Source organism: Oncorhynchus gorbuscha, linkage group LG22 (genome assembly GCF_021184085.1).
Source record: "Oncorhynchus gorbuscha isolate QuinsamMale2020 ecotype Even-year linkage group LG22, OgorEven_v1.0, whole genome shotgun sequence".
Lineage (NCBI taxonomy): Eukaryota > Metazoa > Chordata > Actinopteri > Salmoniformes > Salmonidae > Oncorhynchus > Oncorhynchus gorbuscha.
In genome coordinates, this window is record NC_060194.1 from 7,005,253 (window position 1) to 7,017,854 (window position 12,602).

A 12,602-nucleotide genomic window follows, 5' to 3' on the forward strand; every position below is an offset into this window, starting at 1 on the left:
CTTTGCAGTGGCCTACCTTATCCATTCGCCTTGCTTTGCAATAGCCTACCTTATCCATTTACCTTGCTTTGAAGTGGCCTACCTTATCCATTCGCCTTGCTTTGCAGTAGCCTACATTATCCATTTACCTTACTTTGCAGTGGCCTACCTTATCCATTCACCTTGCTTTGCAGTAGCCTACCTTATCCATTCGCCTTGCTTTGCAGTAGCCTACCTTATCCATTCGCCTTGCTTTGCAGTGGCCTACCTTATCCATTCACCTTGCTTTGCAGTAGCCTACCTTATCCATTCGCCTTGCTTTGCAGTAGCCTACCTTATCCATTCGCCTTGCTTTGCAGTAGCCTACCTTATCCATTCACCTTGATTTGCAGTAGCCTACCTCATTCATTCACATTGCTTTGCAGTAGCCTACCTTGTCCATTCACCTTGCTTTGCAGTAGCCTACCTTATCCATTCACCTTGCTTTGCAGTAGCCTACCTTATCCATTCACCTTGCTTTGCAGTAGCCTACCTTATCCATTCGCCTTGCTTTGCAGTAGCCTACCTTATCCATTCACCTTGCTTTTGCAGTGGCCTACCTTATCAATTCACCTTGCTTTGCAGTAACCTACCTTATCCATTCGACTTGCTTTGCAGTGGCCTACCTTATCAATTCGACTTGCTTTGCAGTGGCCTACCTTATCAATTCACCTTGCTTTGCAGTAGCCTACCTTATCCATTCACCTTGCTTTGCAGTAGCCTACCTTATCCATTCACCTTGCTTTGCAGTAGCCTACCTTATCAATTCACCTTGCTTTGCAGTAGCCTACCTTATCCATTCACCTTGCTTTGCAGTAGCCTACCTTATCCATTCACCGTGCTTTGCAGTAGCCTACCTTATCCATTTGATCCCTGATTTATTGAAGGAGGGACTCATTTTATAAATTCAAAAGTATTTGGCTGTAATGTTACAATATTTTCAGACAAGAGTGGCTACCATCCTCCAGGATAGCTACTGGGTGTGCAGGCTTTTGTTCAAGCCCTGGTCTAACCACATTGTAGCCTAAACATTAGCTGATCAACAGGAACTTAATAAGCAGACTTGGGTGTTTCAGTGTTGGATCAAAAGCCAAGCCTGCACACCCAGAAGATCTCCAAATGGAGGGTTGACAACAGTGCAGTTCTATGTGTGGGGCTAAGTGCCTTGATCAAGGGCACAATGGCAGGAGGTGGTAGGTCGACATGGGATCAGAAACAACAGCTTTCCAGTGTCAGTAATGCTTACATTTTCATGTAGGCTATAATAATAAACATGGACATTTGGATAAAAGTCATGGACAAGTCATGGAAAATGTGTATAAACTCTTGACAGGGAATAATCAGAGGTCTCAATAGCATAATGTAATGTGTGAAATTTGGTGAACATAGTCTAATGGACGGACTTGGAAAAAGAGCTCCTGCGCGTATTCCATCCCATGTCAAGCACGGTAGAGAATGGAAGTTCGAAGACGTTCAAAGTTCCTCCATAGGAGGAATGTGAGCCTAATTCAGATAATGCATGTCATAACGAGATGTCCAGCTCTTCACGCCAGGCCTCCTCCTCCACCCTCTCTCCCCACCTACACAAATTTCAGTCGCGCCTCACGCACTACACTGGCTGTCCATCGTGTATGTATACAACCCAAGCCTAGGCAGCTGATAGCACCCATGCATTGCCTAGGCTAAAACAACTATTGCTTGTCCGCTCCATAGCAAACTGCTCTATCCGCACTGATTGCGAAGTTATTTCATGTCGAGATAATATAAAAACATTTAGATGTAGGAACAGAAAATAAATATGTAAACCTGCACTTTGAAGGGGGTTTCAACTGGTTCGGAAGTTATTTTGCAGATAGGAACAGGGGAAAGGAACAAAAAATAATTACAGTTCGGTTCAGAGCTTAACAATTTCCGTTCCAATCCCTTCTTTTCATGTAGCCTAATTTTGGACAAGCAAATGTTTTAACCACAGATCAAGCAACATTATGGACTAAACGTTCAAATTCTGTTTCTGCAACAGATTTCTTCCTGGGAAGGAGAGGCGGACCAAAACGCAGCGTGGTTATAGTTCATGGTAATTTAATAAGGTAACTCAAACATGAACAAGATACAAAACAATAAACGTGAAAACCGAAAACAGCCCTATTTTATGAAGAAAACACAAAATAACTACAGAACCACCCACCAAAACAGTACCAAGCAGCGTGGTGACAGGCAACAGCAACAGCGGCCAAAGACACAAGACTCTTGGACATGGGAGGAAATCCTCGATGGGAGAGGACCCTGGGCAAAGCCAGGGGAGGGGAGCCGCCCCAAGGTGCAGCAGGAGAAGCGGCAGCAGGAGCAGCGCAAGAAGGAATGGACATGGGAGGACGAATTGGACGGTAAAGGCCCTGGGCACAGCCAGGAGAATATCGCCGCCCCAAAGAAGAGCTGGAGGCAGCGAAGGCGGAGAGGCGCTGGTATGAGGAGGCAGCACGGAGGCATGGATGGAAACCCGAGAGTCAGCCCCAAAAATGTCTTAGGGGGAGGCACAGAGGGAGTATGGTGAAGCCAGGTAGCACAACTTCCTGTGCTTACCAGGGGGCGAGAGAGACCGGGCAGGCACCGTGTTATGCTGTGGAGGCCACGGTGTCCCCAGTGCGGGTGCATAGCCCGGTGCACCAGGCCTACAGTGCGCCTCTCCTGTCCAGCGCAGCCAGAGCCTTCCTCCTCTCCAGCGCAGTCGGAGTCTCCGCCTATCCAGCGCTGTCAGAGCCTTCTTCCTATCCAGAGCTGCTAGAGTCTCCCGTCTCTCCAGCGCAGCTAGTCTCCCGTCTGTCCAGAGCTGCTAGAGTCTCCCGTCTGTCATGAGCCGCCAGAGTCTCCCGTCTCCCACCAGGATCTTCCAGAGCCGCCAGTCAGTCAGGATCTTCCAGAGCCGCCAGTCAGCCAGAGCCGCCAGTCAGCCAGGATCCGCCAGAGCCGCCAGTCAGCCCAGATCCGCCAGAGCCGCCAGTCAGCCCGGATCCGCCTGAGTCGCCAGTCAGCCAGGATCCGCTAGAGCCGCCATTCATCCAGGATCCGCCAGAGCCGCCAGTCTGCCGGGATCCTCCAGTCAGCCAGGATCCGCCAGAGCCGCCAGTCAGCCAGGATCCGCCAGAGCCGCCAGTCAGCCAGGATCCGCCAGAGCCGCCAGTCAGCCAGGATCCGTCAGAGCCTCCAGTCAGCCAGGATCCGCCAGAGCCGCCATTCAGCCAGGATCTGCCAGAACCGCCATTCAGCCAGAAGCTGCCAGAGCCGTCAACCAGCCTGAGCTACCTCTCAGTCCTGAGCTACCCCTCAGTCCTGAGCTACCTCAGTCCCGAGCTGACCCTCAGTCCGGAGCTGCCCCTCAGTCCAGTGGGGCCCTCTGTTAGGGTTCTTAGGCCAAGGTCGGTGGCGAGGGTCGCCAGTCAAAGGACGCTAAGGAGGTGGACTAAGGCAATGATGGAGTGGGGTCCACGTGGGGGGTGGGGTACTGTCACGTTCTAACCATAGTTCTTTTGTGTTTTCCTTGTTTTAGTGTTGGTCAGGATGTGAGCTGGGTGGGCATTCTATGTTGTGTGTCTGGTTTGTCTATTTCTATGTTTGGCCTGATATGGTTCTCAATCAGAGTCATTGTCTCTGATTGGGAACCATATTTCGGTAGCCTGTTTTGTGTTGGGTTTTGTGGGTGGTTGTTTCCTGTCTTTGTGTTTTCTGTACCAGATAGGGCTGCTTCGGTTTTCACGTTCATTGTTTTGTATTCCTGTTCATGTTTGAGTTACCTTATTAAATGATCATGAACTATAACCCCGCTGCGTTTTTGTCCACCTCTCCTTCCCAGGAAGAAAGCCATTACAATAGTGCTGTCCGTCACCATGCAACTTACTGTGGGCTATAGTAGAAGAAGCATATCTTCCCCACAAGCCACACTATATTACAGATATACTGATACCAATTATATACAAGATGGAATTCATGCCAGAGCTGACCCATATATCTCAATGACGATCCCCATGTTGTTTATGAACTGGGACACAGTAGCAAGTTCTCTAACAATTCTATATGGTTTCTATATGGTATGTCTCCCTTGATGGGCCTAGTAAAAATACAGTATGTCTACCCTCTCAAGGACATATCGGAGGAGGACGGACAAGTCACCATTGATCTCTCCTCAGGGAGATTATCATATGCCTGCTGGCTCAACATTGAGTCCAAAGAAATCCCTAAATATGCATAGGGCTTCAGAACCCTCCGTGAGGATCCGTTTCAACGCAGTCAATAAGAACATAACATCAGTCTCCGCAGCTAGCGTGTTGCCGGGTGACAGCTCCGCTCATCAATATTGACAAGAGAAAACCGATGTGACATGATGCGATTGTGTACAGGTTGCCAAAAAATGCAGAAAGATTCAGTACCAGCTTTAGAGTGATGCCAGGGTATCTTGCTTCTTTGAAGCTTCTCCAACGACGGAGGGCAAATCTATATTCCTGCTTTCTCACTAATCAGCTGTGTGGACTGGTCTTTGATTCAGTTTAAAAGTGAATGGGTTCTATAACTAATATGATATTCCTAAAAGCTGAACGTACTTGCTATTTCCTCTGTTCGTCCTACAACTGGAAGAAGAGAAGACCTGCTGGACCCGCGGAGAAATCAAAGAGAATACCATAGATCACTTTAATAATTTATTTGCATATGATTATCGTAAAAATACTCAAAGAGAAATGTGTATTTTGTTCATTTTTTTTTTTTTTTTTTTTTTACAATTCCATACATCTTACTCTTACAGAAAGAAGTCTGCACTGACGGACATACATTTTCGTATTTTTCTTCTTTCACATAGATTTTCTTTTTTTTCCTGGTACATGGCCCCTTTAAACAGTCATTTTCCTTTTGATGTTGCCTCTCACCAGCAACCAACATCCAAACAAGGGTTCACACGGAGGCCAGAGGGTGAAATGAAGATGAACTCTGAGCGGATTGGTGTAGTACGGATGGGGATCATATAATAACTGTAGCGCAGCGGCAGTGTTAATGTGAGAGATTGATGCTGACAGCTGGTCGTACTTCAAAAAAACAAGAGTAATTAACTGAATAATTCAAACTGCATGAACATTTTGTGGGTCAGGTTGATGTTACGGTCACATAGTTATTATCTCAATGGTGACCTTTTTCATTTGCATTGATCCTTGACACATTTGACTAAAGAATAGATCTGACACATCAACAGTCTGGTTCCATACTGTATGTGCTTTAGCCAACTCCCCTGACTACCGTTGTCAGGACAAACATGTTAGGCATGACAATGGATGAACACAGAGAGGAGTTGGTTGAGGCACAAAGGGACTGGAGCCCCAGGCTAAGATATCAGCAGCTAGTCCAGAATAATGGAATTGACAACTGTACTGACACGTTGAAAATGTGAGCCAGCACTGGTGACTAGAAATAGCTATTGTTCACAATTAACCCTTTCCTACGAGCAACAGCCTCTGTAAAATATTTGATTCTTGTTTAATCATTAAATTCACTGTTTAGTGTATTGAGTTTAATGTGTGAATATTATATATATATTTTTAAACAATAAGTAATAACTTAGCATCCAAAACAAGGCATAGTTGAATAAAATAAGAGTATGAAAATATGGCATATGTCTGTAGAGTAACAGAGATGCGGAACCGTTGTCTCTTGTTTCCATGGTGTTCATCCGCAACAGTTCCACTTTGGCATGGCATTGCACACGACGGTGTGTCCTGTACAGTCAGACCAATCCTTCTCAGTCACCTACTTTATCCAGAGTAGGTGATGAGGACACACAACAACACATACAGCACCATGAAACCAAAACCTCCCAGTAACATGGAAGACCACATTTAAAAGAAAGTGGATGAAACCAGATTTTTTTAAAACAGCAATTGTTATAGACGTCTAAAATCAGGTTCTCTGGCAATGGGCACTGGGATACAATCTTTCAGGTGCCCACATTCATTTAGAATCCATAGAACCCATCCTTAAAGTCCCATGTGTGAACAAGCCTTTTTTGCATCACCATTGCCCTCGTTCCTTTCCAGACGTCGAAGTCCACAGTACCCATGCCCATTCCCATTCCCATTCCCATCCATGGTCAAAGTCAACGATAATGGCAGAGGAGGCATGGAAATCATTTTGGGAAAAGAACACATCCCAGAAAGCACATGCAGACATGCAAACACAACCTGAGGGGGAGTTTGGCTTTCTGTCAATGGACGGTTCACAAATTCAATTCAACATCAATGATGGGTTATCCACAAGCTTCTCAAGTCTATTTTCTATGGTGCCCTACTGGAGCTGTCCAAAGTCGAGACTTCCTTTTCCATGTTAGTTTTGTCTAGGTAGAGTAGACGTTTTTGTCTACTGTGGACAATGTTTTGTCTAGTTACAGTAGACAAGGTTTGTTTTGTCTAGGTAGGGTCATTCACTCATCCATTGGGCTCTGCAAGTAGAGTTCCTAGGTAGTTTCTAGTGGGTCCAGTTTCCCATGCTGTCTCTGGTTTGGTTGTTTGTTGGTTTGTTGGTCCAGACCCAAACCTTAGACCCTGATGGGGAGAGTCGTGCTCGTCTGTTGTCGAACTATATCATTCTGACTACTGTCTAGACTCTTCCTGTGGTGGCCAGGCAGTGTCCCCCCGATCCGCAAAAGATCCCTGTCAACAAGAAAGGCAAAGATCAGTCACAGGTGGATCTTTCAAGAGTACAAATTGTTAGACCAGCCTTATTAAATTCCTGGTCTTGGAGTGGAGACCCATAGGGTGTGCAGGGTTTTGTTCCAACCCAGGGTAGCGCATTGCATTCAACTTATCAACAAATCATCAAGCCCTTGATTTGTTGAATTAGGTTTGTTAGGCTTGTTACTTTTAAAAATATATATATTTTAACCGTGGTTAATTAAAGGTTAATAAAAAAATACTTTATTTAAGCAGGCAAGTCAGTTAAGAACAAATTCGTATTTACAATAATCATCTGGTAAAAGCCTGCATACCCTGACGCCTCTCCAGGACCAGGATTGAAGAATGCTGCTGTGTTTAGCTATAGTATTACGCTGGCAACAACATTGAGGATGGGAGGCAGCACACAGCACACACACACACACAGCACACACACAGCACACGTAGCAGCACACAGTGAGAATCGATCACATATGTGTTGATACCGATCATGGAAAAGACCAACCTATTTCAGAAGCCAGTTCCACCAATGACAAAATCCAATTGAACCTCGGAGCAGAATCAATTCATCATTCTGGGGTTGTAATAAAACTAGTATCTCCTTCATCTACCTTCTGAGGATGCTACATTGTCTTTTTTTTTTGCATCCCAAACGGCACCCTATTCCCTGTATAGTGCACTACCTTTGATAGGGGTCTCTCACTCTCCCTCTGTGGCTGTGACATACAGACGAGGCCATAAATGAATCGTCCGCATGCCATCTGCATACAGTGATATGTAGCATAACACATGCCAGACACACTGACACACACATACAACTCCCCATTCGACCCATCAAAGCAATGGCTTGGCCTCCCTTGGAGCATAAAAAAAAGCTAATTAGAAACCTAATTAAACACATTCCATCTCTTTTAGCTTCTCCTGAATCTGCCTTATTACACACACTCCATCACCTCAGCCCTCCGGTAGTTTGTTTCCACATCGGCAGCCCCGGCTCTGTCTCTGTCCTATCACCTACATTTAAGAGACAGCCAAGAGCACAGGGGATTAAACCTAGGTCAGTCATTATGTTTCCACACGAAATTAGGCCCACTCCTTGCAATGGGAATCGTCCGTGGAGTAATGCTGCGACAGTGAAACGCGGAAACGAAGACATAGAGCTGGCCAACTTGTAGTCCTAAAAAAAAAAAAAACGGTGATGAGTAACCTCTGGTTCGTCCAGCCGTTCCTATGGAGGAAATGAATGGGGAAAGAATGGAGTTTGGGGGAAGGGCTTCGGAGATCTTATACGTTTTGAGATAATATTGGTCAGTGAACATGACCTTACATGAATTATGAAGCCTTTATGTGATTTGTGTGTTTGTTTGGACAACATAAATGCTAAGTGACGTTAGCTAATGAAGATTATCTCATAGATTTCTATATGTAAGGTCTCCTAAGCCTGTGTTTACCACGGACCTTACTTTTGACATCTTTCCAAAGAAAACATTAGTTTCCCCACAGGCTTTGACCAATGAGCCATGGTGGAGTTAGTGCCTACAAAAAGACATCATTACTATTGCTCTCGATTGAGGCTCAAGAGAGGAGCTGTTAAGTGAGGGAACATGATCATTTTGCGGTTTTTTGTTTGGTAAACAGAGTTGATCCAGAGCTTTGCCACATAGCAGTTGATGCATTAAACATACACTGAGTGTACAAAGCATCAGGAACACCTTCCTAATACTGAGTTGCACCCACTTTTGTCCTCAGAACAGCCTCAATTCGTCCGAGCACGGACTCCACAAGGTGTCGGAAGCGTTCCACAGGGATGCTGGCCCAGGTTGACTTCAATGTTTCCCACAGTTGTGTCAAATTGGCTGGGTGGTGGACCATTCTTGAATCACACAGGACACTGTTGAGCTTGAAAAACCCAGCAGCATTTCAGTTCTTGACACACTCAAACCGGTGCACCTGGCACCTACTACCATACTCCGTTCAAAGTCACTTGCCTATTCACCCTCAATCGCACACCCACACACACACACACACACACACACACACACACACACACACACACACACACACACACACACACACACACACACACACACACACACACACACACACACACACACACACACACACACACACACACACACACACACACACACACACACACACACATACGTCTCAATTGTCTCAAAGCTTAGAAATCCTTCTTTAACATGTCTCTTCCTCTACACGGATTCAAGTGGATTTAACAGGTGACATCAATAAGGGATCACCTGGATTCACCTGGTCAGTCTATGTCATGGAAAGAGTAGGTGTTCCTAATGTTTTGTACACTCAGTGTACATTTTAAGGCCAACTAACCACGGTCGATATTGTTGATCGCACCCCAAAACAACAAATCAAACCAACAATAAAGATTGTATAATCTCTTAGGTTTCTGATCTCTCCTGCACACTCGTGTATATATACTTATTTTGAAACTGTTGCCTTGTTACTTTGTCTTAACACCGGTCTTGTTGTGCAAGTCAAAAATAACGCTTTCCAGTCCCCTCCACTCACCCTGAGTATGTGCTGGTGACCACCTTGAGGGTGGCGGCGTTGCGGAGAAGCTTGTCCAGGGTGCTGACGATTTGGCAGAACTTTGGCCTCAGGTTCCTCTCCTTCACCCAGCACTCCAGCATGAGCTGGTGCAGCACCATGGGGCAGTCCATGGGAGGGGGCAAGCGGTAGTCCTGCTCCACAGCAGTCATCACCTACAGAAAGTAAAAAGGTTAATATGATATACAGTACGGCACAATGCAACACAATATATCTTGCGATGCAATGCAATATGATACGATTATGTCACAACAAAATACAATACAATTTCGATACGATACTCTACGGCACAATATGACACTCTACAACGCGATAGAATATGTTGTGATATAATACAATATTCCCGGGCCCCCCGCAAAAAAATCTGGCAATTCAAAAGGAGAATGTTACATTTATAATTCACGGTGGAATAAAATAAAGCTGTTCCCTTGACTCATTTTCATACCTTCACTTTGCGTATGCATTTTTAACTGCTTGCTACGAAGCAGTTGTGTTTTTTTGATCATGATAATGAATCTCTCTACCCGCACTCCACCACATCCCTTGTTTTCTCATTGATTTGTTATGACGCGTTTCCATTCTCTGTACAGGGAAGCTATTCATATCCATATGCTGTCTGTAAGTATCTTCCTGTAATGGAAATGAGCCTCCGTGGATCATACAAAATCTCTCCTATACTATTCCCACTTTTCTGTGCTGCTCTATTGAAACTAGCTGCAGTAGTAATACAACACGCTGGGATGCCACGTTTGGACGAGCATCATTGTTCTCCATTTATTAATAAGGTCGAAGCCCAGTGAGATGGTAAGATGTGTTGCGGGGATAGAGAGTGTGTGTGTGTGTGTGTTTACTACTCTGCCGTAGTAAATATCTGTGGGGTGAAGATGCAGGTGTAGATAGGGGTGGCAGGAGGCAATAAAGTCAAATAAAATGTCCAAAAACGCCAACCCAGGCACACAGCCGCACTGACCACCTGCACAGTGAAGATAAAAACACACTTAAGCATAACTGTCAAGCTCAAGCTAAAAGATAGACTGCAATGTCACTGGCGATGTAAACGATCCGTCCTGAAGTGAAACAGTGGTTAATACCAATACTTCATTTTATTATTATTAAAGGGACTAAAATAAGCTTTGTTGCCAACTCCGGTTCTTTAACATTGACTTTCACCCTGAAAACTGTTGATTCGTGTGCACTGTCCCTATCAAATCAATACCACGAATACATAATGGGATACATAAATAAGGAGCATGCGAGTGTTGTGGAAATAAGAGCGTCTGCTAAATGACTTAAATGTAAATGTAAATGTAAGACTCTATCTAAAGAGTAGGCAGAGAGTATAACCCAAAGATATTAAACGAAACATGCAACAACTTCAAAGACTTTGCTTCGTTATTGTTCATATGAGGAAATCAGTTCATCAGAAATCAACGAATTGGCCCTAAACTACGGATGGGTGGCCCACTAGGCGGGTTCGTACCGCAACCATGGAGCACTCTGTTCACAACGTTGACATTGGCAAACCGCTTGACAACACAACGCCATACACGTGGGTCTGCGGTTGCCAGTTGGACGTACTACCAAATTCTCTAAAACGACGCTTATGGTAGGATAATTAAACAATCAATTGTCTGGCAACAGCTCTGGTGGACATTCCTGCAGTCAGCAGGCCAATTGCACACTCCTTCACAACTTGAGACATCTGTGGCATTGTGTTGTGTGACAAAACTGCACATTTTTGAGTGGACTTTTATTGCCCCCCCAGCACAAGGTGCACCTGTGATAAATCATGCTGTTTAATCAGCTTCTTGATATGCCACACCTGTCAAGTGGATGGATTATATTGGCAAAGGAGAAATGCTCACTATCAGGGATTTAAACAAATTTGTGCACAACATTTGAGAGACATAAGCCTTTTCTAATTATGGAACATTTCTGGGACCTTTCATTTCATTTCAGCTCATGAAACATGGGACCAACACTTTACATGTTGCGTTTATATTGTTGTTCAGTGCGTATAACTAACTCACATCCTGGTTGCTCATGTCCCAGTAGGGCCTTTCTCCGTAGGATACCACCTCCCACATGACGATTCCGTAACTCCACGCGTCACTGGCCGAGGTGAACTTCCTGAAGGCGATGGCCTCGGGGGCGGTCCAGCGGATGGGAATCTTACCTCCCTGCAGAGACACAGGGAGAGGCAGGGTTGCTACATTGGAGCATGCTGTGCGATGGAGTAAACACAGTCAGAGAAGCACACACACACAGGCAGAGACGCACCCACACACAGGCAGAGACGCATTCACACACAGGCAGACATGCACCCACAGGCATACTCTCATATACAGACTGCAGAGAGACAAAAAAAATGGTGAGCACACACACACTTACACACAAAATTGCAAACAAACAAAGATAAACAAACAAACAAGCAATCACACAGACAAACATAGACATACCAAATAAACACAGATCAAGCCAACAAGCAGATCCTCCCACAACTCACACTCTCCCTCCCACACCACTCACCAGAGAGCTGGTGTAGGTAGGATCGACTGATGAGTCGTCCAGGAAACGGGACAGACCGAAGTCGGACACCTTACACACCAGGTTGCTGTTGACCAGGATGTTGCGGGCGGCGAGGTCCCGGTGGACATAGTTCATGTCCGAGAGGTACTTCATGCCAGACGCGATGCCACGCAGCATGCCCACCAGCTGGGTCACCGTGAAGCGCCCATCATTCAGCTGTGAGGTATGGGTGGGGAATGGGGGTGAGTGAGGTAGTGAAATAGAGGCGTAATGCAGACAGGGAGGAGGGTAGATAGAGGGGAATGGGGGTGAGTGAGGTAGTGAAATAGATCCGTAATGCAGACAGGGAGGGGTGTAGATAGAGGGGAATGGGGTGAGTGAGGTAGTGAAATAGAACCGTAATGCAGACAGGGAGGGGTGTAGATAGAGGGGAATGGGGTGAGTGAGGTAGTGAAATAGAACCGTAATGCAGACAGGGAGGGGTGTAGATAGAGGGGAATGGGGTGAGTGAGGTAGTGAAATAGATCCGTAATGCAGACAGGGAGGGGTGTAGATAGAGGGGAATGGGGTGAGTGAGGTAGTGAAATAGAGGAGTGATGCAGACAGGGAGGGGTGTAGATAGAGGGGAATGGGGGTGAGTGAGGTAGTGAAATAGAGGAGTGATGCAGACAGGGAGGGGTGTAGATAGAGGGGAATGGGATGAGTGAGGTAGTGAAATAGAGGAGTGATGCAGACAGGGAGGGGTGTAGATAGAGGGGAATG

The 12,602-nt window shown here is 45.7% G+C and overlaps 1 protein-coding gene across 1 annotated transcript in view; it reads right to left on the reverse strand.

Moving 5' to 3' along the window:
* Positions 1–4,693: 4,693 nt before the first annotated feature.
* ephb3a (eph receptor B3a) overlaps positions 4,694–12,602 on the reverse strand; it is a 43,053-nt gene continuing 35,144 nt past the window's right edge. The window contains exons 12-15 of the mRNA XM_046322201.1: positions 11,841–12,056; positions 11,342–11,491; positions 9,273–9,466; positions 4,694–6,701 (exon numbers count right to left, since the gene is read on the reverse strand). Coding sequence (XP_046178157.1) covers positions 6,587–6,701; positions 9,273–9,466; positions 11,342–11,491; positions 11,841–12,056 — 675 coding nt within the window. The 3' untranslated portion in view covers positions 4,694–6,586. The remainder of the gene's footprint in view (positions 6,702–9,272; positions 9,467–11,341; positions 11,492–11,840; positions 12,057–12,602) is intronic.